Source organism: Kogia breviceps, chromosome 13, assembly GCF_026419965.1.
Source record: "Kogia breviceps isolate mKogBre1 chromosome 13, mKogBre1 haplotype 1, whole genome shotgun sequence".
Lineage (NCBI taxonomy): Eukaryota > Metazoa > Chordata > Mammalia > Artiodactyla > Physeteridae > Kogia > Kogia breviceps.
The window spans coordinates 8,596,398-8,622,228 of NC_081322.1; the positions used below are offsets into that span (position 1 = coordinate 8,596,398).

The 25,831-nt window shown below is 40.9% G+C and overlaps 1 protein-coding gene across 1 annotated transcript; it reads left to right on the forward strand.

The window, feature by feature from the left end:
• Window positions 1-4,400: 4,400 nt before the first annotated feature.
• On the forward strand, window positions 4,401-24,689 carry CGAS (cyclic GMP-AMP synthase). The gene is made up of 5 exons (XM_059035961.2): window positions 4,401-5,104; window positions 8,579-8,798; window positions 12,103-12,345; window positions 19,461-19,563; window positions 22,249-24,689. The coding sequence occupies exons 1-5, from the start codon at window positions 4,481-4,483 to the stop codon at window positions 22,598-22,600; spliced, it is 1,542 nt and encodes a 513-aa protein (XP_058891944.1). The 5' UTR covers window positions 4,401-4,480; the 3' UTR covers window positions 22,601-24,689.
• Window positions 24,690-25,831: the final 1,142 nt, after the last annotated feature.

Genomic DNA, 25,831 nt, shown 5'->3' on the forward strand with positions numbered 1-25,831 from the left:
TTTTTCTTTCTCTGACTTATTTCACTTAGCATAATATCCTCAATGCTGTTGCTGCAAATGGAGAGATTTCATCTTTTTATGGCTGAGTAATATTCCATTGCACATATAGACCCATCTTTATTCATTCATCTGTCCGTAGGCACTTAGGTTGTTTCCATATCTTGGCTATTGTAAATAATACTGTGATGAACATAGGGGTGCATATGCCTTTTCAAATTAGTGTTTTCCTATTCTTCAGATAAATACCCAGAAGTGGAATCACTGGATCATATGGTACTTCTTTAGAGCCATTTCTTTTTTCTTTTTGAAGTATAGTTGATTTACAATATTGTGTCATTTTCAGGTGTACAGCAAAGTGATTCGTTCATATATATATAGTTTCAGATTATTTTCCATTATAGTTATCACAAGATATCATTCCCTGTTATATAGTAACTCCTTGTTGCTTATCTAGCCTGTACATAGCAGTGTGTATCTGTTAATCCCATACTCCTAGTATATCCCTTCCCTCCCCCTTTCCCCTTTGGTAACCATAAGTTTGTTTTTTTTTTTTAATTCAAACATAAAGTCACAAAAATTATAATCATCCTCATCGGTTCACTCAGTCCCATGTAATTAATTTTTTTTCATCTTGATCTTTTGTTGGCACTTTTATGAATTCATCAGTTTTCCATTAGAGTTCTGAAAATGCTTATTCATTCAGTTCAGCAGTATAGTCAGTTACCATAAGTTTGTTTTCTATGTCTGCAAATCTGTTTCTGTTTTGTACATAGATTCATTTGTATTATTTTTTAGATTCCACATATAAGTAATATGTAACGTTTGTCTTTCTTTGTCCGACTTACTTTATTTAGTGCGATAATCTCTAGGTCCATCCATGTCACTGCAAATGGCAATATTTCATTCTTTGTTTTATGTCTGAGTGATATTCCATTGTGTATATATACACCGTATCTTCTTTATCCATTCATCTGTTGATGGACGTTTAGGTTGCTTCCATGTCTTGTTCACAGCCATGTCTTGATTCACTTTCTTATCTTCCAAGACATCAATATTTTCTGGTTTTCCTCCTATTTTTCTGGTTTCTCCTTCTCATTTTGCTGGTTCTTCCTCCTTGAGCACTGCACTCTAGCCCAAGGACACAACCAAACCAATCCCCAAATCCCATCTTTAGGGTTTTATCTCCTGGGACCACTCCCAGTTCCAATTCTGTAGCAGTCTGGGTCCAATCAGGAGATAGAAATAACTCAGTAGATTAAACAGGAGATATTTAATATAATAATAATTAACTATAATAAAAGAATAACTATATATATAACTATATAAGGAAACTATGTATGGTACCCTAGGGCTGAGGAAGAGTACCCAAGGAAGAATAAACTAAGAAGGGATTCAGATCTCAAGGGCAGGAGGCCTTTAGAGAGCATAGGCTACATAACATAGGGGTCTAGCAGAAGGATCAAATGTCTGGTATGGGTCCCTGTGGATCACAGACAGCTGTATGCAGGTCAGGCAGGAATCTTAGTTTCCCTGCCTAGTATGCTGTAGAGAGGTTATGGCCAGGCCAAGGCTGCCAGGTCCCAGAGGGATCACTTTGCAGGCGTTACCAGATGTTCTCACACCCACAAGTCTGACCTTCACCCTGCCAGTCCCCTTCCACTTCCTCTGTTATGCTGGAGATTGCAGGAAACCTCTTTCTCCTGCAATTTTCCTCCAGCAACTTCTACTGAGAAAAGTTAACATAGTGGGCACTGTAAAAGAGAAATGCTTAAAGGAATTCTGTTGTTTATCAGAAAGCATTTATTGAAGGGTGTGTTTGGAGCTGAGAGGCAGTAAGTTGATAACCCACACATCGCCTCAAAGTGCATAAGCTGCCGCCACACTGGTTGTTGTTTGAACAACTAGGCATAGTCCCACTTTAGGTCCTTTGCATTCACTTTTCCTTCTTCTGGACCACTCTTCCCCTGGGTATCCCCTCCTTTAAATCTTTGCTCAAATGTCATTCTCTCACTATTTTAGTATTGTACCATTCCTCATTCCTGATTATTCCTGCACTATTTTTTCCTTTTTCAATATAGCTCATCCGTTTTTACTATATGGGATAATTTATATATGTATTATGTTTATTGTCTGTTTCTCCCTGCCAGAATGCAAGCTCCAGGAGGACAAGGATCTTTGTTTATCAATATATCCCAAGAGCCTAGAACTCAGCTTGGCACATAGTATTTGTGCCAAATATTTGTTGAGTGATTAAGTGAATTACTGAGACAAACATGAGATATAAAGGGTAAGATATAAACTCATCTAGTTAAAATATATACCCACATCTCTTGGTTTTCCTTACTAGATAAAATCCAAACCCATTATTAGGATTCAACTAAAAAGCCATTCCTTCTATAATTTGGACACTGATTGCTGCTGCAAGATTGAGCAAGGAACAAGTTTTCCTCCTTTGACGGATCAGCAGAAGAGGTATTTGATTCTGGTCTGGTTGATTGCTGCTTGCATGTTTTCCGTTAAGCTAACACCAGTGCACTTTAGAAGACTTTGGAAACAGCTGGAAGACAGCATTAAGCCAGCTGTAGAGGCATCTACAGGATTCCATGACAAGCATGGAGCCCTTGGAGAACAAAAATAGGACCACAGAGCAGAGGTCTTGAGTATGGAGCCAGCATACTCCTGCACATCCTGGAAGACAGCCCAAGTACACCTGCAGTTTTAAGGAAACGGCTTTCCACATTTCAACTTACATTTAACTCTTCCCTGAAATTGGTCTGCTTGAGAACAAGCCTGACTACACGGTAGTCCTTACATTTTACAAAAGAAAAACATCTCTTACATCACAGTTCAAAGAGAAGGACATATCAAAATACTGGTTTCAAAGAAAACTTTTGAAAAAGTAATCAAGGCATTTTTGTCCACTGACAGATGAATGGAAAACAAAATGTGGTACATACATACGTACAATGAAATTATTCAGCCTTAAAAAGGAAGGCTGACACCTGCTCCAACATAGATAAACCTTGAGGACTTTATATTAAGTGAATAAGCCTATCACAAAAGGACAAATACTGTATGACTCCACTTATATGAGGTACCCAGAGTGTCAAATTCAGAGACAGAAAATAGAAGGTCTCTTACCAGAAGCCGGAGAGAGCAGGGGGACTGGGGTGTTACGCTTTAGTGGGTAAAGTTTCTGTTTTTCAAGATGAAGAGTTCTGAGATGGATAATGGTGATGGTTTCACACTGAACTGTACACTTAAAAATGGTTAGGAAAGGGGCTTCTCTGGTGGCGCAGTGGTTGAGAGTCCGCCTGCCGATGCACGGGACGCGGGTTCGTGCCCCGGTCCGGGAAGATCCCACATGCCGCGGAGCGGCTGGGCCCGTGAGCCATGGCCGCTGCGCCTGCGCGTCCGGATCCTGTGCTCCGCAACGGGAGAGGCCACAGCAGTGAGAGGCCCGCGTACCGCAAAAAAAAAAAAGGTTAGGATGGTTAAAAAGAAAAGTACCAGGCACGTTAAACCTAGGGGCTTCCTGTCAAATACGTATTTCTGTAAACGATTTGGCTTTAGAATAGCGATACTTGAAAGCCTGTATTGAGATACTCTTGAATCACAATGCCAAAGCAGTATGGATTATTTAAAATGCAAGTGCCATTTTTTGATGGGCTTTTGAGAACCGGCGGCTAAAACTCACCAATAGGAACTTCACAGTTTAAGATTGTGCGTGCTTTTACAAAGTCAAATAATATGAAATATTTATTTCAATTACAGTCAATCCACATCTCATCCTATCTAGTGAAACTTTTTTTTTTTTTTTTTTTTTTTTGTGGTACGCGGGCCTCTCACTGTTGTGGCTTCTCCCGTTGCGCAGCACAGGCTCCCGATGCGCAGGCTCAGAGGCCATGGCTCACGGGCCCAGCCGCTCCGCGGCATGTGGGATCTTCCCGGACCCGGGCACGAACCCGTGTCTCCTGCATTGGCAGGAGGATTCTCAACCACTGCGCCACCAGGGAAGCCCATAGTGGAACATTTTTTTTTTCTATTTCCCTTTAATAAATAAAATGCTTTATTTAAACTTACACTGAAAAAGTTTCTCTGTCAACTTAAATGTGCGAGAAGGTGTTATAGTTTCCCCCCAAATTTGTAGGCGCTACGCCGGCAAATGAGTCTCGCTTTCAAAGCTCGCGAAGGTGTTCTGCGCTGCCCTGGGTTCAGCTTTGCACGGTTCCCAAGCCGCCGGCACCCCTCCACGAGAAGGCGAGAGAGTGGGCGACGGCAGGAGCGCCGTGGGCCCGCCCCTCCGCGGCGGGGGCGTGGCTCCCCGTGACCGCCTGGCCCTGGGCTCTTCTTCCGCTCCGCGTTTCCTGAGTTCCCGCCACATTCTTGTTTCATTTCCAATCGCCACTGCTGGCTCCTCCTCCCAAGGCCTTTTCCCGAAGCCGAGTCTTCTCTCTCTGGGGAGCCGAGAGCGCCAGCCATGGCCCCGCGGCGCGTAAAGGCGACGGGAGCAGCTTCGGAGGCGGGAGCCGCCGCCCCCAGGGTCTCGGCGCCGCGTGTGAAGGGCGCCCCGACCGAGCCTAGAGAGTCTCCGGCCGTCCCTGAGGCCGCCCGGCCCGGCGCGCGGAGGTGCGGCCCCGCCAGGCCGTCGGGATCCCTGAGGGAGAAGGGCGGCCCGGGCCCCCAGGAGAAGCGGCAGGTACGCGCGCGGGCTGCCCGGGCCGAGGACCTGACGGAGGGTCCGGCTGCTCGGACCGAAGGGGTGATGCGTCCCGCGGCCCCGGGGCCGCCCCTTCCCAGGCCTGCATCTCGCCGCGAGGGCACCGCGCGCTCCGCTCGGGAGCGGAGACCCCAGCCCGGGCCCACGGAAGTCCCCGGCCCGCTGGTCCCAGTCCCCAGTCTTGGGCGGGGGAAGGAGGCGCCCGGCGCCTGGAAGCCCCGGGCGGTACTGGAGAAGTTGAGGCTGAGCCGCCAGGAAATCTCTGCGGCGGCGGAGGTGGTGAACAGGCTCACGGACCACCTGCTGCGGAGACTGCAGAGCTGTGAGTCCGAGTTCAAAGGCGTCGCGCAGCTGCGCACCGGGAGCTACTACGAGCGCGTTAAGGTGAGCTGCGCCGCGCCTCCGCTGCAGTTCCCGCGCCTCATACCCACCTCCCACGCGCCCCTCACTTCCCTTCGGAAGTAACTCAGACTCGTGTTCTTTTGTGACCTGTGACATAGCTGTTTTGTTTTGGCTTCCCATCTAGATTGCAAGCTCCATTGTCACAGAACGTTTTGCACAACTTTGAACCCTTATACGGCTGCTCATTTTATTGCTGTGGACTCAATGATAGTTGTTTATCGCAGAAAGATGGTGTATGTATCGGTCTTTGGGTCTTAAACTCTTTTAGCACTGAAGACCACTCATATAATTCCATCTAAAGCTTCTTGAAAGCCAAGTGAGCAAAACTTGCATCAGACTCATCTGCCTGGAGCATGATTCTTACTGCATAAATGTCGATCAGTTCTATTATGTGGAGGGTCCAAAGGGAAGAGAAAGTTATTAGTTAGAACTAGAGGAACAAGAAGACACTTAGAGGACAGTCTCCCATCAGAACCACTCCTTTTTATTTATTTATTTTTAAAAACTTTTTATTTCGTTTTGGAGTATAGTTGATTAACAATGTTGTGTTAGTTTCGGGAGTACAGAAAAGTGGTTCCGTTATACATATACGTGTATCTATTCTTTTTCAAATTCTTTTCCCGTTTAGGTTGTTACATTATATTGAGCAGAGTTCCCTGTGCTCTACAGTAGGTCCTTGTTGGTTTTACATTTTAAATATAGCAGTACCCCACTCCTTTTGAAAATCAAGCTGATGGAAGGAAATTCAGTGAAATTTGTTTTATCTAAAACATGTATTGCTTTTAAAAAACTGATTATAAAAGGTATATACGTGTTCATTGTAGAGTTGACCCACTGCATGCCCTCAGTAGGTTCCCACAGCACAACAGTACCCCTGGCTCCATACCTCTTTCCTCAGCCTCTCCCGTATTTGCCCCTGTTCCGTGTTGATGTCCCTGGAAAATTCAGAAAAGCATATAGAAGAACAGTATTATTCCGGTTTGTTTTATTCACCATTATTTTGGTGTATTTTCTTCTATTATGCATACACTTGAATTTCAAAGTTGGATTCCAAACTTCATAATTGGTAAAGGGATAGACAAAAGACACTTCTCATTAACTCTTTTACTTGGATTCATATTGACGCATTTCCATTCATGTATTTTATTGTAATATTATCAAATTCTAGGTGAAAATCTGGAAGTTTTCTTGTAGAAATTCCCTGTGGGATTTCCAGTTCATAATGTTCTTTTTGTCCATCCCCAGCACCTCGCCCCCCCCACCATCTAAGCCACCATCATCTTTCACCTGAATTTTGCCTTTCCGATCTCATTTGCTTTTTTAATATCTCCACAGAGGCCAGAGTAAATTTTTAAAAATACAAAACTAAAACCTGGCTTCTCCATGAAAATGATGGAATAAATTCTGAACTCCTTTCCAGGATCTACAGTTCGTCGCAGAATCTGGGTCCCGGCCTCCTCTTCAACTTCATTTCATGTCACTCTTCCCCTTGTCCACATGGACTGATTTTTGTTCCTTGAGCTAAAATTTTAAAAGACTTGACAATTCCAAGTTTGGAGAAGATTGGAGCAACTGAAACTCCCTTGCATTGATGCTGGGAGGATAAATTGGTACTACCTCTTTTGAAAACTGACATTTTTTTTCTAAAGTTAAAGATTTGCCTGTCCTGTGGTCCAACAGTCCCACTCCTGGGTACATGTACAATAGAAAAGAGTGCTCATGACCACCCAAAGGCATATGTAAGAATGCTCAGAACAACTTTGTAATAGTTAAACTCAGAACTATTTGTAGTAGTTAAAAACTGGAAACAACCCAAATACTCAACAACAGAATAAGTAAATCTATTTTGGTATATTCCATTAATTCAGTGGAATACTACACTGAATGAAAAAGAACAAACTACCACTATAGACATAATGATATAGATGAATCTCACAAACAATGTTAAATGAAAGAAGTCAGGTATAAAGGGTACCTACTATATGATTCAGTTTATATGATGTTCCCAAACAGGCAAACCTAACCTATGGTATTAGAAGTCAGAGTTCTGGCTGCTCTTTTTGTTTGTTTTTTGGGGTTTTTTGTTTGTTTGTTTGTTTGTTTTGCGGTGCGTGCACCTCTCACTGTTGTGGCCTCTCCCGCTGCGGAGCACAGGCTCCGGACGCGCAGGCGCAGCGGCCATGGCTCACGGGCCCAGCCGCTCCGCGGCATGTGGGATCTTCCCGAACCGGGGCCACAGCTACTGAAGCCCGCGCGCCTAGAGCCCATGCTCCGCAGCAAGAGAAGCCACCACAATGAGAAGCCCGCGTCCCACAACGAAGAGTAGCCCCCGCTCGCCGCAACTAGAGAAAGCCCACGGGCAGCAACAAAGACCCAATGCAGCCAAAAATAAATAAGTTAAAAAAAAAAAAAGAAAGAAAGACATAGGGCCACCAGATACTGTGTTGAATAGTACAGTCCAATAGCTGTACTTGAAGCATACTCCTAATGAGTAAAAGACTTGTGCATTTTTAATATAGGAAAAAAATCATTTATTATAATTGCTGTAATTATTATTGTGGTGATGAAGAAGATTCTTTGAAGTTCTTATTTATTTATTTTTGGCCACGCTGCACGGCTTGTGGGATCTTGGCTCCCTGACCAGGGATGGAACCCGTGCCCTTGGCAGTGAAAGCACAGAGTCCTAACCACTGGACCGCCAGGGAATTCCCTGAAGCTCTTAAAATGTTGTGGTTCAAAGACATTAATTTAGTTAGTGTATGACTTGGAGCTCAAACTCATTTGGCTGACTGTTAGCTGTAAGGAGAGGGCCCTTGCTCAACTAGCCAGGAGGTAACTACACATATTTTTGAGACCAGTGACAGGGGTCTGGCTCACTGGCTCAGTGTGTAGCTTGTAACTTAAAAGGTAGCACCTTAAATTTCTTTAATTTTATCAAGCTTTAATCTCAGGAGAAAACTGGTACAGATTTCTTTTTGTGTGTGTGTTTTTTTGTTTTTGGTTTTTTTTGTGTGTGTGTGGTACGCGGGCCTCTCACTGTTGTGGCCTCTCCTGTTGTGGAGCACAGGCTCCGGACGCGCAGGCGCAGCGGCCATGGCTCACGGGCCCAGCCGCTCGGCGGCACGTGGGATCTTCCCGGACCGGGGCACGAACCAGCGTCCCCTGCATCGGCAGGCGGACTCTCAACCACTGCGCCACCAGGGAAGCCCTGGTACAGATTTTTTAAGCTTGCATATTATTTTGAATTGTTTTTAAGAAAATGAGTATAGAACCTACAAACTGAAGCCAATACTCTTCACCTAGCTCCCCTAGTGTCACTCCCAGAGGGTATAAATATTAGAAATCTTGCTTTTCATAGTAGGATTTTTAGTGGAAATTTTAAGAGAAAAAAAATTGTAGTTGGTTGGAAAATATTCACAAGCAAACACATCAGTGCTATTTTTTACTGTTTCTTAGATTTCTGCTCCTAATGAATTTGACGTTATGTTCAAACTGGAGGTCCCCCGAATTCAGCTAGAAGAATATTACAACAGTGGTGCTCATTACTTTGTGAAGTTCAAAAGAAATCCCAAAGGAAATCCTCTGGGTCAGTTTTTAGAAGGGGAAATATTATCAGCTTCTAAGATGCTGTCCAAGTTTAGGAAAATCATTAAGGAAGAAATTAAAAATATTGAAGGTAAGATCTTTGACTTTTGATTCTTAAAGGTCTAATCATATCTACTCATTGCCTCTCCTGATCTTTCTTGATCTCCCTGCAGCAGACTGTTGACTACTACCTCCTAGAAACAACTCTTTGCTCTTGTTTTTAGTCTACTTTATTTTCTTGGTATTCTTTCTAAACGTTGATGGACTCTATTCTGTTTTTTGGTTTGTTTGGGTTTTTTTTTTTTTTTTTTTTTTTGGCTGCACTATGCAGCTGTGTGGGATCTTAGTTCCCTGACCAGGGATTGAACCTGGGCCCTCGGCAGTGAAAGTGCAGAGTCCTAACCACTGGGCCACTGGGGAATTTCTGATTGGCTATTTTGACCTCCACTGAATATTCGCTGAAATGCTGCCTGCACTGCTTGCTATATGTGGTTGAATAAAATTGGTGGGATTCCCCTCTGAAATTTGTAAACACAACTTGCAATGCATGCTTTGAAAGGAGTTCAACTGGGAGAAGTGGTAGCAGTTGGGGTAGAGTGGGTAGTGGAGAGGCAGAAAAGAGCTTGATAAGCTCTAGAAGCAAAAAGAGGTCCAGGTGGACAAGGGGAAGAGTGACATGAAATGAAGTAGAAGAGGAGGCCAGGACCAGATTCTAGGAGGATTTGTAGATCCTGGAAAGGAGTTTAGATTTTATGCCGTGTTCATTGAGAAGCCAGGTTTTTATTAGAGGGTAATGATTGGCTTTCTGTTTTTAAAAATTTGCTCTGACTTCTTTGGAGAAGAGATTATAAGAAGGCAATTGAGAGTTTGGATATGTTAAGTTAGCGATTCCTATGATACACTGAAATGAATGTGTCAAGTATGTAGTTGGATATGGGTTTGGAGCTCAGAGGGTATGTTTGGGCTGCAGGTAAGCATATAAATGGCATTGACAATGGATGAAAGCACCTAGGTGGAGAGTGTAGATTCATTTTTCATTAATTTAATCGATGGTCATTGGTCATCTGATGTGCTAAGTGTTCTTCTAGGTGTTTGGGATCCATTAATGAACAAATGGATGAAGGCCCTCACCCTTCTGTACCTTATAATCCTGTAAGGCCTACACGCCTTTAATAACCAATGGAAAACACAATTTTCTTGTATCGTAGAAAGTAGTAAGTCCTATGGTGAAAAAGTATAGCAAAGTGAGAGGGTTCAGGAATGCTGGAGGTGGCACAGGGGAGAAATTGCAGTGTTAAGTAGAGTGGTAAGAAGAGGATCCCATTGGAAGTTGGGGAGAAGAGAGGAAGCAAAATGTGACTGAGTATTTTGCAGGAGTGGTCAGTGTTTACAATGCTGCCGACATCCAGAAAGCCACTGGATTTTGGTCTTCGGTTTGTTTTCTGGGGGTGTTGGTAACTTTGACGTAGCAGTTTCAGAGGAGTCATGAGCGAGCACACAAGAGGGAAGGGCAGCAGGTATGGCAACTCTTTGGAAAGTGTTGGGTGCGAAGGAAGTAGAAAGATGGGTAAGTATGGGGAGGAAGCAGATGCGGGGTCAAGGGAGAGGTGTCCTTTAGAATGAGAGACCCTGGATCCCTTTGTATGCAGATAGGCATGATCCAGTAGGGAGGGGGAGGCCACTGATGCGGGAGAGGGAGTAATTGAAGGAGCAAGGTGAGAAGGAAGGGATCCAGAGACCATGTGCAAGGTGGCCTTTGAAAGGTGGGGCGGACACTTCCTAGGTGGTAATAGGATGAAAAGAGAAGATGATGGGTAAGAGGTCGGTGGGCTGGTGGATTTAGTGACAAGAAAATGATGCTCTAGGATTTTCTCCTTCGTGCTCTGTCTTCTCTCCCGTGTTGTGCCTTCCAGAAGTCTTATCTGGGGGTGGCCTTCACTGCTTGTGCACCCCGCATCCCTGAACCAGTATCTCTCATCCAGAAGCCTTTCCCGAGTTTCTGGCCAGCTAGCTGCTCAGTGGCTATCTGCTGTTGGGTCTCCCCCCAGGCACCTAGAGCTCAGTGTATCTGAAATGAAGTTCATCTCAGCCCAGTCTTTCTTCCTCCCACCCAACTCTGTGTTGCAGAGTAGACTCAACATCAACCATTTCCCAGGCCACAATCACGGGATGGCCTCCCAGACTCCCACCTTCTTCCTTACCTCACGGATTCAGTTTATCCACCAGTGTTATTAGTTTGAATCTCTTTAATTGCTTTCACTTCTGCGACCTGGGTCTTTTTTTTTTTTTAATAAACATTGTACATATCAAGGTGTACAACGTGATGTCTTGATATACAGAGTGAAATGACTACCACCGTCAAGCTAATTAACATATCTTCTCACATAGTTACCTTTTTGTGTGTGAGGTGAGAGTACCTGAAATCTACTCTCTTAGCACATTTCCCGTATGCAATACAGTCATATTAACAGCCATCCTGCTGTACGTTTAAATGAATGCTTCCTTGATATTTTTTTCTTTTTTTAGATGTCGGGGGTAGGAGTTTATTAATTAATTTATTTATTTTTGCTGTGTTGGATCTTCGTGTCTGTGCGAGGGCTTTCTCTAGCTGTGGCGAGCAGGGGCCACTCTTCATCGCGGTGCGTGGGCCTCTCACTATCGCGGCCTCTCTTGCTGCGGAGCACAGGCTCCGGACGTGCAGCCTCAGTAGTTGTGGCTCACGGGCCTAGCCACTCCACGGCATGTGGGATCTTCCTGGACTAGGGCTCGAACCCATGTCCCCTGCATTGGCAGGCAGATTCTCAACCACTGCACCACCAGGGAAGCCCTCACTGCCTCTCTGTATGACACGCCTCCACCCTCTGGGCTGGGCTGTTGCTGTTTCGTTTTTTGTTTTGTTTTTTTCAATTTGGCCATGCCACACAGCTTGCAGGCTCTTAGTTCCCCTACGAGGGCTTGAACCTGCACCCTCTGCAGCAAAAGCGTGCAGTCCTAACCACTGGACCACCAGGGAATTCCCGCTGAGGTCTTCTGAATCACCTCTCTCCTCCCTGCTGCTCATCTGGCCTCTTAGGTAGGCTTCCCTCCAAACCGCCATACACAAATTTAAATGAAAATTTAATCACAGCACTCCCAAATCCCGAAGTCTTCGGGGGCTACTCATTTTATGTACCAGACAGAATCCTGAATAGTACTCACACCCCATAATGGGTATCAATAAATACTGGCTAAATGAGTAAAACACTGCCTAGTGGGGTCATTTTCTTCTTTAGAACTAATTTTCATCTCACACTTTGTACTTATGGATCTCCAATTATAGCTATGTTATTTTCCCTGTGTTTTTAGAGAAAACTGGATTGATAAGCCCTTTCTTCTTTATTAATATGTTTAAACAGATACAGATGTCATGGTGGAGCGGAAGAGAAGAGGAAGCCCTGCAGTAACACTTCTGGTTAGAAAACCTAAAGAAATATCTGTGGATATAATCCTGGCTTTGGAATCTAAAAGCAGCTGGCCTATTAGCACCCAAGGAGGCCTGCCCATCAGTAACTGGCTTGGAGCAAAAGTTAGGAACAGTTTAAGACGACAGCCATTTTACCTCGTGCCCAAGCATGCAAAGGAAGGAAGTGGTTTTCAAGGTATCTTGACTATGAAGGTTAACTTAAAAGACATCCATATAAAAGAGTCATTAATGTTACATACTAGGGCAGTGAAAGATCAACTAGTGCTATTGGCATTTCAAGAGCCATTAGGCTAGAAAGGCTACAAGATGGGAGTTTGGTGAGAGATGGAATTGAAAAGGGCATCATTATAATAGTAATATCAAATACTCAGCTTTAAAATGTCTACTAGCCCATGTTTGAATATTGTTTTTGTTTGTTTTTAATAAAGAAAAGCAAGTACTGGCCTTGGAGTCAGACTGCCCTGGATCTGAATCCTGAGGCTTCTTCCCTTACTAGCTGTGTGATCTGGGGCTAGTTATCAAGCCCTGCTAAGCCTGTTTGCTCATCTGTATATGTTTTTATTATACTAAAAATATACAAACATTAATATACAAATTCCTTCAAACTTGTAATCATCCATAGTTTATTTTATCTAACATAGGAGATTGAATGTCAACTAAGTACAAGTATCGTTACATGTAAAATAAACCTAGAAGGTATGTCTTTGTATTGAAGATCATTTTCAGAATGATACTTTATGAGCATGGCATGGACTATATATACATTTCATCATATTTCTCATGTCAAAGCACATATGCAATAAGTGCTAAAGTAGAAAAAAAATCAGTAAAACTACAATATTCCCAGATACCTAAACTATCTGCCCAGCATTTTAAATTTATTTAAATATTTTTAAAAGTTATTCATCAATTTCAATTCTGACATTCCAATCAATGAACATGCAAAGCTTTATTTAAAAATAATAATAATTCATACACTGTTGATGGAAGTGTAATATGGCACAATCACTTTGAGAAAAGGTCTGGCAGTTTCTTAAAAAGTTAAACATATATCTTTCCTAATCCAGCATTAAGTCCATAACACATTTATATAAGAATATATGTAATAGCAAAAATCTGGAAATAGCCCAGAAGTCCATCAAAAGATAATAGATAAACAAACTGTAGTATATTTGTAAAACGGAATACTACTCAACAACAAAAAGCAATGAACCACTGATAAAGAGGATGGATGAATACTAAAAACATTAAGACAGGTGAAAGAAAACAGAAACAAAGGGTCCATACTGTATGATCTCAATTATATTAAGTTCTAGAACAAGCAAAAGTTATCTATGTTTTTTTAAAAAATTAGAGCAGAGGTTGCCTGAGGTGCTGGGGATTGATTAGGAAGGGACAGGAGAGAACGTTCTGGGGTGACGATAACTTTTTGATGGGGATTTAAAATGATCCCACGTGCCGCAGCTAAAAATCCTGCTTGCCTCAAGGAAGATCCCGCATGCGGCAGCAAAGAACACACGTGTGGCAGCAAAGAAACCACGTGCTGCAAACTAAGACCCAACACAACCAAATAAATAAAACAAAAAACAAACGACACAGGTGTAGTCATTTGTCAAAACTCATCAAATGCTACATTGAAGATGTGTACGTTTCACTGTTTGCAAATCTTACCTAAAAAGTCACACACGCAAATAGATATTGAACTCCAGTTCATAATATTCATGCTGAAGTGTTTATGGGTAAAGTATTCTAATTAGTTCCACAACTTGTTTTATTTTAGTTTTTAAATTATTGAAACAAATATTTATTTATTTATTTGGCTGCATCAGGTCTTCACAGAATCTTTGTTGTGGCATGCAGGATCTTTGGTTGTGGTGCGCGGGCTCCAGAGCACATGAGCTCAGTAGTTGTGGTGCATGGGCTTAGTTGCCTGGCGGCATGTGGGATCTTAATTTCCCGACCAGGGAGCGAACCCACGTCCGCTGCATTCGAAGGTGGATTCTTAACCACTGGACCACCAGGGAAGTCCCCATCCACAGCTTGTTTTAAAATAACAGTTTTCTTAAAAAATAATTTATGGATGGATAGATGGATAAATATGTGGTAAAGCAAATATAGCAAAACAATTGTAGAATGTAGGTGGTAGGAATATGAATGTCTACTATAAAATTCTTTCAACTTTTTCTGTATATTTTTGAAGGATTTCAAAATATTAAGTTTAAACCCACTTGAAAAAATTCCTCCAGGTGGTTAAGCTACCCAACTCAGTATGCTTAAATTCATTGTTTTCATTATTGTTTCTAATTTTAGGTATTGGAATTAAATTTTAGTGTAGCTTTGTATAATAAATTTATAAAGCATTCACATGGTTCCAAAGTCAAAGCTACAGAAAAAAGTATTCTTAGGGAAACACAGCTTCCCTTTATGTTCCCTCTACACTCTTCTCTCCTTCCCTGATTGGAAACCCTATAATTGTTTTCAGTTCACCTTTCATTTTTAAAAAGTACAATACATATATATATATATTCATATGCAACACCCCCTCTTTAAGATAAAAAATACACTTTTCTATTTTCACTTAATAAGATATCCAGGCTATCACTCCATAGCTCTATGTAGAGATAGCACTCATTCCTTTTTTAAAAAAAAATTTATACTGTTTTTAAAGGTTACTTTCCATTTACAGTTACTACAGAATATTAGCTGTACTTCCCGTGTTGTACAATACACCCTTGTAGCCCATCTTATATCCAGTAGTTTGTACCTGCACCCCCCTCCCCCCACTGATTACCACTCATTTCTTCTCTATATCTGAGTCTTCTTCTTTTTTGTTATCTTCACTAGTTTGTTTTACTTTTTAGATTCTACATATAAATTATGCCATACAGTATTTGTCTTTCTCTGTCTGACTTATTTCACTTAGCATAATGCCCTCTAAGTCCATCCATGTTGCTGCAAATGGCAAAATTTTGTTCTTTTCTATGGCTGAGTAGTATTCCACTGTATATATACCACATCTTCTTTATCCATTCATCTGTTGATGGACACTTAGGTTGCTTCTGTATCTTGTCAATTGTGAATAATGCTGCTATGAACACTGAGGTGCATGTATCTTTTGAAATTAGTGTTTTTGTTTTTTTTGAGCACCCATTCCTTTATACAGTCTATTTTTACAGCTGGTCAAGAAATAGTAAATCCATATCTAATTTTGCTGGTATTGCCAAAATCACCTCCATACAGAATTCACCAATTTGCAGAACTCATTAAACCCTTTGGAATTTTTGCCAATAATCCGAAAAGAGAGAAATGATATTTCAACATAGTTGTTTAAAATAAACTTTTAATTTTAGAATAGTTTAAGATTTGCAGAAAAAGTACAAAAATAGTATAGAGACTTCCCATATACCGCATACCTATCTCCATTAGCATCTTACATTAATATGACACATTTGTCATAACTAATGAACCTATATTGATGTAGTCTTGTTAATTAAAGTCCATACTTTATTCAGATTTCCTTGGTTTTTACCTAATGTCCTTTTTCTGTTCTAAGATCCCATCTAGGACACCACACTGCATTTAGTCGTCACGTCTCCTTAGCCTCCACTTGACTGTGACAGTTTCTCAGTCTTGCCTTTTTTTTTTTTTTTGCGGTACGCGGGCCTCTCACTGTTGTGGCCTCTCCCGTTGCGGAGCACAGGCTCCGGACGCGCAGGCTCAGCGGCCATGGCTCACGGGCCCAGCCGCTCCGCAGCATGTGGGATCTTCCCGGACCGGGGCACGAACCCGTGTCCCCTGAATCGGCAGGCGGGTTCTCAACCACTGCGCCACCAGGGAAGCCCTGAGTCTTGCCTTTATTTGATGACCTTGACAGTTTTGAGGAGTACCAGTCAGATATTTTGTGGAACGTCCCTCGTTTGGCATGTGTCTCATGCTTTTCTTGTGGGTTAGACTGGAGTTCTGAGTTTGGTGGAGGAGGACCGCAGAGTTGAAATGCCATCCTCATCATATTACATCAAGAGTACCTCGTGAGAATGACTTAGCACTGCTGGTGTGGACCTTGGTCACCTGGCTGAGGGAGTGTTTGCCAGGTTTCTCCACTGTTAAGATTCTCTCTTTCCCCCTTTTCATACTGTGTTATTTGGAAGGAAGTCACTGTGCACAGCTCACACTTAAGCTCACATCTTTTTTTAAAAAAAATTATTTATTTTTATTCGTTTGTGCCGGGTCTTAGTTGTGGCTCGCGTGCTCCTTAGTTGCGGCATGCAAACTCTTAGTTGCGGCATGCAAACTCTTAGTTGCGGCATGCGTGTGGGATCTAGTTCCGTGAGCAGGGATCAAACCCAGGCCCCCTGCATTGGGAGCGTGGAGTCTTAACCACTGTACCACCAGGGAAATCCCTAAGCTCACCTCTTTAAGAGCAGAGTATTTGCACAAATTATTTGATATTCTGCATGGGAGATTTATCTCTTCTCTCCCATTTATTTATTTACTAAAATCATATCAGTATGGACTCATGGATATTTGTCTCGTATTTTGGGCTATAATTCAATACTGCTTTCATTTTGTTGCTTAAATTGTTCCAACTTTGGCCTTGAGGAGCTCTTTCATTTGGTTCTTGTGTCCTTTTGACAAATGTCCCATAATTGTGGGTTTTGTTTTGTTTTCAGCACTAATTCACTTTCTGGTACTACAAGATGCTCCAGGCTCATCTTGTGTATTTCTTGCTTCAGTCTTAGAATCAGCCATTTCTCCAAGGAACCCTGTATCCTTTTATTGGAGAGTGTACTAGAACCATGACCTGGGTGCTATGTGTGCTCTGCTACTAGGGTGTAATCCCTCTCAGCTGGAGTAGCAAGGAAATTTATGTATGATTACTAACCCCAGCATATGCACAGCTCTATAGGTATTTCCATATGTCACCACCTGTATCTGTTTTAAGTGGTACATGAGTTCCCACTGATGTCTCTAACTGTAATCCATTATCACGGGGATCATTCTACCTTCTCTCCTTGCTCTCTGTAACCTCTCATTCCAACAGTGAGAAACCTGGCTCCCACCATCTGCCACCCACCTACTCCATTGTTCCTTGTTCAGTTCCAATCCACATGTATGGATGGTTCGGAATTGTAAATCCATTCCCCTGTGTGCACAGTGCATGTGTGCAGTTCCTTTTGCCTTCAGTCTTACAGACCCCATTTCCAAAGTAACTTAGGTCAACACCTTTTGCCCCCGTGCCCTTCAGGGAGTTTGTGTCATATTCATAATACAGTTAGAGTCCCTTTTCACAGTCTGCATTACTTCTTTTTTTTTTTTTTTTTTTGTGGTATGCGGGCCTCACTGTTGTGGCCTCTCCCGTTGCGGAGCACAGGCTCCGGACGCGCAGGCTCAGCGGCCATGGCTCACGGGCCCAGCCGCTCCGCGGCATGTGGGATCCTCCCAGACCGGGGCACGAACCCGTGTCCCCTGCATCGGCAGGCGGACTCTCAACCACTGCGCCACCAGGGAAGCCCCTGCATTACTTCTTGAGATCCCTTGACCTTCTAAGTGACTTTATAACAGTTTGTGTATGTTAAGGTTCACTTTCTGTGCCATGAAGTTCTGTTGGTTTTGAAAAATGCGTTGCATCGTGTATCTACCATTACGTGATGCCAATAGTTTCACTTCCCTAAAAAGTCCCTGTGCTTCACTTATTCAACCCTCCGCATCCCAAACCTCTGGCAGCCGCTGGCCTGTTTACCATCTCTATAGTTTGCCTTTTTCAGAATGGTGTAAATGGATGTTGGAAATGGATTTATACAGCAGCTATGAGCACACCTATCTCTGTGCCACCTTCTCCATATATTTGTCTGTATATTGTTTAGGCTTTAGTATACTCTTTATTCTGTCCCCCCAAAATCTTTGTCTGTCCTTGAGCTATACCATATTGTCATACATAATGTGACTTTATAAGTCTTGATATCTTCTCTCCCACTTTGTCCTTCTTAAAGAGTGTTTTAGATATTCTTGACCCTTTTATTTTCATAAAAATGCTGGTATCATCTTGTCAAGGTCTACAGAAACTTTTTTGGGGGAGTTTTGATTGTGAGTGCATTGGCTCTATAGATGAATTTGGGGAGACTTGATATATTTACAATAATGAGTCTTCTAATTCATGTGCAGGTACACATCTCCATTTATTTAGATTTCCTCTAATACTTTTCAGTGAAGTTTTTGAATTTTCTCCACAGAAAGTTTATGTCTTGTTAGATTTACTCATAGGCAATTGTAACTTTTTATTATGAAAAATTTTAAACCAATAGAAAAGTAGACTGAAGAATATACTGAACTCACACATACCTGTCACCCAGCTTCTTTTGTATTTTCTACAGTTATATCATCTATCAGTAATGATAGCTTTGTTTCTCTCTTTCCACTGATATAACCCTATTTTTCCTTCTCTTACTGTGCTTGCTAGGTTAGCCAATGCATGTTGAACAGAAATGGGGATGGCACACAGCCTGCTTTCCTGATTTCAAAGAAAAAACTTCAACTCTTTACATTAGATTATCATGTTGCTGTGGGTTTTTTTTAATAATCTACCTGTTATTAGATCAAGTTTCCATCCACATTTAACTTACTGAGAGGTGTTTTCTTTTAATGATGAATGAATGTTAAATTTTATTAGCTGTACTTTCTGCTTCTGTTGAGTTGATCATATGTTTTTCCCCTGTTCTGTTAATGTGATGGATTATATTGATTGATTTTTAAAATTATAAACCAATTTCTGATTAAAACCAGATAGTGATAGGATGGTCAGAGCTTAAAAGAGCTATCCATGGTTAAAACTTGGGGAGATCATTCTATTCTTACATAAACTCCAAAAAATTGAAAAAAAGGAAATGTTCCCTGGTTCATTTTACATAAATACCCAAACTTGCAAGGATGGTATAAAAGGATAAACAAAAAACTTCAATTAATCAATTCGAATTATTACTTAAACAAAACGTCAACAGACTGTCTTTAGCAATATATAAAAGGTAATACATCTTACTATGGCTAAATGTATTAAGCTCTGAGTTCTCCCCCCAATTTTTTTTCTATCTTGGCACATTGTTCAAATCACTTGTTTTAATATGTAATCACTATTTTAATATGTAATCATTATTTATCTGTTCACTTCTTTTGGTCTATCTCCCCCTAGAAATTTTTCAGGATGATATTTTAATGAAGGAAATCATTTAAATATTGTGTTGTTTATATTGTTTGTTTTTGGTAAAGTGCTTTTCTATTTTTCTTTTGGAAATTAAGAAGAAACGTGGCGTCTGTCCTTCTCTCACATTGAAAAGGATATTTTGAAAAATCACGGACAGTCTAAAACATGCTGTGAAATTGATGGAGTGAAATGTTGCAGGTAACCACCTCATTTTGTGAAATGACAGATTATCAATAGAATGCTTAGTTCTTTGTTGACTCCATAGTTTAAACCTGACGATGATCATTGCTGGGTTGACTCCTGGGGGCAGTGCATGGCTGGATTGACCTGGAGTATTAGAGTGTAAGAATGAAACCAAGGAAGCCAGGTCCAAGGGACTAAGGAAAGAGTGTTGTTAGAAGGCAATGGTGGGACTTCCCTGGTGGTCCAGTGGTTAAGACTCTAAGCTCCCAACACAGGGGGCCTGGGTTTGATCCCTGGTCAGGGAACTAGATCCCACATGCCACAACTAAGAGCCTGCATGCCACAACTAAAAGATCCCGCACGCGGCAACAAAGATCCCACGTGCATGCCACAACTAAGACCCAGCACAGCCAAACAAATAAATAATTAAATTTAAAATTAAAATAAAAAAAAAAAAAAAGAAGGCAATGCTGGGGAGCATAGTCCTGAGCCTGGATTATGTGGATGTGGATGTATGAAAGTAGGACAGAGCGAAGGGTGTGAACACTAGTCATGACTAGCCGTGACAATTGGATTTGTCTTAGTGTTCTGGTTGCTTCAAGGTAATGAATATTAATGTTGCATAATGGGAGGAGACCAAAGGACCACTCTTATTGGATGCTGGTGCTTGCTTTGAGGTGGTTTGGCTGTGTTGAAGGCCAGGGACTGACCAGGTAAATTTGAAACAACGCTGAGAGATGGGTAATTATTTTTCTTGGTAGCATACACACCATAAAGAACTGAGCTTGAAAAGGAATCATTCGAGTTTCTAAAGTTGTCTGGAATAAGGATCACAAAAGTTAAAAGGTTAAAACAAGAATGCCCAATATGCAGGCACAGGAAGTTCTTTAAGGCTTCATATGCAGGCTTTGAAGCAAGCATTAAGAAAAATATATTGTTGACTAGGCTTAGTAATTTTATAAACATTAAATTTTGTCAACTGCTAAATAACTGGATGATTAATGAAAACCAAAATAAGACAAAATCATTTTATAAAAATTAAAACAAGATTTTTCCAAGTACTAAATAACTGGATGAATAATATAAATATCTGCCAGTTTCATGTAGTTGAATTAATCCTGATAGAATAAAATATTTAAGCTAGGCATGGGGAAGAGGAAAGGAAAAAATAGGTTCTTGAAACTTTAAAGCATGTATTTGAAAAAATAATTAGGTTTTAGAATGACTCTGTAATTATATTATTTATATATATTGGGTTGGCCAAAAGGTTCATTCAGTTTTTTCCGTAAGATAGCTCTAGTAGCACTTAGTTGTCTTTAACATCGTTTGAAACAATTTTGTTAGATTGTATTGACAGCTGTCATATCAATGTGCATTTTTAAAAAACATCAAAATGGGTGAATTTTTGTGTATCCATTTTAATATTGAAGATGGAAGGAAAAAAAGCAACATTTTTGGCATATTATGCTTTATTATTTCAAGAAAGGTAAAAACGCAACTGAAACGCAAAAAAAGAAGATTTTTTTTTGCAGTGTGTGGAGAAGGTGCTGTGACCGATCGAACATGTCAGTAGTGGTTTGCGAAGTTTCATGCTGGAGATTTCTCGCTGGACAATGCTCCATGGTTGGGTAGACTAGGTGAAGTTGATAGTGATCAAATCGAGACATTAATTGAGAACAACGAACGTTATACCACGCGGGAGACAGCCGACATACTCAAAATATCCAAATCAAGCATTGAAAATCATTTGCACCAGCTTGGTTATGTTCACTGCTTTGGTGTTTAACTTATGGGTTCCACAAAAGTTAAGTGAAAAAACCTTCTTGACCATATTTCCGCATGCGATTCTCTATTGAAATGTAATGAAAACGTTCCGTTTTTAAAACAAATTTGTGATGGGTGATGAAAAGTGGACACTGTACAATAATGTGGAACGGAGGAGATCGTGGGGCAAGCGAGATGAACCACCACCAACCACACCAAAGGCTGGTCTTCATCCAAAGAAGGTGATGTTGTGTATATGGTGGGACTGGAACAGAGTCCCCTATCATGAGCTCCTTCCGGAAAACCAAACAATATCAACAGTACAGCTCCCAATTAGACCAAATGAAAGCAGCACTCGACGAAAAACGTCCAGAATTGGTCAACAGAAAACGCATAATCTTCCATTAGGATAGTGCAAGACTGCATGTTTCTTTGATGACCAGGAGAAAACTGTTACAGCTTGGCTGGGAAGTTCTGATTCATCCGCCGTATTCAGCAGACATTGCACCTGCGGATTTCCATTTATTTCGGTCTTTACAAAATTCTCTTAATGGAAAAAATTTCGATTCCCTGGAAGACTGTAACAGTTCTGGGACCTGGAACAGTTCTTTGCTCAAAAAGATAAAAAGTTTTGGGAAGATGGAATTACGAAGTTGCCTGAAAAATGGCAGAAGGTAGTGGAGCAAAACGGTGAATACCTTGTTCAATAAAGTTCTTGGTGAAAATGAAAAATGTGTCTTTTATTTTTGCTTAAAAACCAAAGGAACTTTTTGGCCAACCCAATATCTTTATTGTTTTTTTGTATCTCTATATATTATAATATCTGTATTGTTTACTATATCTATATGTTTTTCCTGTAAGATACCTGAAGTTCTTTGTGGAATGAAACAGGCTGTAAAGAAGTAAAAATAAATGGTTTTCTTTTTTATTCAACAGGAAAGAGTGTTTAAAACTAATGAAATATCTTTTAGAACAACTGAAAAAAAAGTTTGGAAACCGAAAGGAACTGGATAAGTTCTGTTCTTATCATGTGAAAACTGCCTTCTTTCACGTCTGTACCCAGGACCCAGATGACAGTCAGTGGCACTCCAAGGATTTGGAGCTCTGCTTTGATAACTGTGTGACATACTTTCTTCAGTGCCTCAAGACAGAACAACTTGATCATTATTTCATTCCTGAAGTCAATCTCTTCTCTCGAGACCATATTGACAAGCTAAGTAAAGAATTTCTGTCAAAGCAAATTGAATATGAAAGAAACAATGGATTTCCAGTTTTTGATGAATTTTGAAATTATATTTTTAAAAAGAATCAAGAATTAGAGTGACTTTATAATCACTGAAATGTATCACAGCAGTGATTGATGAAAATGAATGTAAATGATTATTTAGCTCTCCGTTTCTCTTCATAAACTCTAATCAATATAAAAGGATGGGTTATCCTAGGAAACAGATTATTCAAGGAATAAGAAGCAAAGGAGTATTTAAAATATAAAAGCTTTACCAGAGTGGCATGAAAAGAAGGACAAAATACATATCACCTCAATAAAATTCATCAAGCACTGACTGAACACCACTTCTCACCTAGCACAGATGTGTGGAAGGAGGCAAGGTCATTGCCTCCACGAACTGGTAGGTTTTGTTTAACATACAGATATGTTTGGAAGCCATGTCCTGTCCTATGTGTTAGGATAGGTAAGAAGGAAATGAAAAAATAGGTTCTGTGTGTCCCAGGAAATTCTTAATCTTTCATAGAAAAATATAGGATACTTTTCTACACATGGCTAAATATAAAACATAACCTACTTTCTTCTAAGTGATACTTTTATATGTATTTCTGAAAAGGCAATACACACATGGTACAAAACTCAAAGAAAAGGGTACGGAATAAAATGCCATCCTCTCTCCTCTGCATTTAGGCAGCATTCAACTTGAGGCAGTTGCTGTCTGTTAAGTTTTTCCTATTCAGATATTTTGCACATTTTCTTACTGGCTTTTTCGTTGTTTTCTCATTGTCATTTTGTTGTCATTCTCATATCACGAATAACTTCTGTGTAGACTGTACCAATTTTTGTGTCTTCTAGTGAGAAAGATTTTAAAATTTAAATTTTGAATGTATCAGTCTTTATGCTTGTGCACTTTATGTATCTTCAACAACCTAATGTGTTTGCACGTACTAAAAGTTGGACATTTGGAGGAGAGTTTTGGGGACAGTGTATGATTAATAAATAGAAACTTAGGCAAACAAAAAAATCCAAGCTACTTTTAACTCCAGGAAAAAATGTGTGCAAGAAAACTAATCATAGTCTAATTTGAGAATATTACTCAACTGTAAGTATTTGTGAAGTCAAAGTAATATTAGAACTATTGACTATTAACCTTATCAGGATTATGATTAGTTATATAGAGAGGATAGGGCCTGAGTGCTTGTGAGTGATGGTGGTAGAGGGGGTTGGACTATATTAGTTTCCTACTGCTGTATAACAACTTACCACAAACTTCGTGGCTTCAAACAGTACACATTTATTATCTCCGTTTCTGTGGATCAGGATTCTGGGCATGGTTCTTTGCACAGGGTCTCACAGGGTTTCAGTCAAGGTGTCAGTTGGGGCTGCAGTCTTATCTGAGGCTTGACTGGAGAAAGATCCACTTTCATTGGCAGTATTCAGTTTCTTACAGTTTTAAGGCTGAGAACTTCAGTTACTGTTGGCCAAAGATTGCCCTCAGCTGCTAGAAACTGCCTTCAGTTCCCTGCCATGTAAACTTCCAGCATTGGCAGCCCATAACATGGCAGCACTTCAAAGCTGGGAGACAGGGAGAGACTCCAGCAAGAGGGTGCAACAGTCTTATTTAACATAATTACATACACATGATCACGTACATCCCATAACCTTTACCATATAATTGGTTGGAAGTAAGTGATTGATCCCACCCATGCTCAAGGGGAGAGGAGTCACTTAAGAGTGTTATGTCAGTTTAAACAACTGTATAGGGGCTTCCCTGGTGGCGCAGTGGTTTAAGAATCTGCCTGCCAATGCAGAGGACACGGGTTCGAGCCCTGGTCCGGGAAGAGCCCACGTGCCGCGGAGCAACTAAGCCCGTGCGCCACAACTACCGAGCCTGCGCTCTAGAGCCCACGAGCCACAGCTGCTGAGCCCATGTGCTGAAACTACTGAAGCCCACATGCCTAGAGCCAGTGCTCCGCAACAAGAGAAGCCACCACAATGAGAAGCCCATGCACTGCAACAAAGAGTAGCCTTCTCTCGCCACAACTAGAGAAAGTCTGTGCGCAGCAACAAAGACCCAACGCAGCCAAAAATAAATATAAAATTAATTAATTAAATAAACAAAAAAAACCAACTGTATAGTTGGGGGAAAACACTACCCACAAGACTACTCTCACTTCTGACATCAGTTGCAGTTTCAGGAGATTCTCCAAATCATTCTCAGGTTTGATAATTCACTAGAAAGACAGAACTCAACTGAAACCAGTATATTCATGGTTACAGTTTATTACAGGGTAAGGATATAGGTTAAAATTAGCTAAGGGAAGAAGCACATAAAGCAGAGTCCATGAGGGTACCAAATACTGGCCTTCTATTCTTTTTTCCCTGGGGAGCCATGGATACGTTTTATCTCTTGGCATCAACGTATAACAATACACATGGAATATTGCTGACCAGGGAAGCTCACCTAAGCTGCAGTGTTACAGATTTTATTGGAGCTCAGTGGTTGGCTTGGTGTAATGCTGTTTTTCAGTTTTGGTATCAGTTATCGCTTTATGAGTTGAAGAGTTTTTCAACTTTTCATCTTTTATTTCCAGAGGGTATGCCAGATTTACCCTCTTGAAAGCCCTTGATCACTTTTCCTGTTTCTTCTGTTTTATCTATTCAGCTTAACTACCTGAGCTAATTTTACTAATTTAGGAAAATATAGTCACACTTGTGAATTCATATGTGACATACAGTGTTCTTACTAAAGAATCAGCTGTTGGTTTTCACTGAACACTGTATTTTCTAATTTGTTAATTTCTGCTTTTACCTTTCTTCCTTTCTTTTCTCCTATCAGTAATACCAGGAAATTATTAGTGCATAAATGAATAATGTAGGATTAGGTGATGAGGGCCTAACTAATTATACACTAATATAAATACTAAATGTTAATATGAGTAATTATTATATAGGGAACAGAAGACTGTACACAAAACTATAAGGGGAGGTAGGGGAACAGGATTAGTCAAAGAAGCTTTCATGGAAATCAATTTACCTAGGATTTATTTTAGCATGGAGCGCTATGCTAAAATGTAAGAAACAGCTGTTGTGTATTTTTGTCCCATGAAATCCTTTTAGTGTTTCATTTCAAAGTAGGTTAAGTATAAGAAAAGTACCAAGGGACTTCCCTGGTGGTCCGGTGGTTAAGAATCTGCCTTCCAATGCAGGGGATGCGGGTTCAATCCCTGGTCGGAGAACTGGGATCCCACATACAGGGCAATTGAGCCTGTACGCCACAACTACTGAGCCCGT

What these genes read in the sequence shown, in the direction of transcription:
- CGAS (XM_059035961.2), top strand. Translation starts at nt 4,481, where the DNA reads ATGGCCCCGCGGCGCGTAAAGGCGACGGGAGCAGCTTCGGAGGCGGGA. An exon ending in GCTACTACGAGCGCGTTAAG is followed by an intron (nt 5,105 to 8,578) that starts GTGAGCTGCGCC and finishes ACTGTTTCTTAG; the next exon opens with ATTTCTGCTCCTAATGAATT. An exon ending in AGAAATTAAAAATATTGAAG is followed by an intron (nt 8,799 to 12,102) that starts GTAAGATCTTTG and finishes ATGTTTAAACAG; the next exon opens with ATACAGATGTCATGGTGGAG.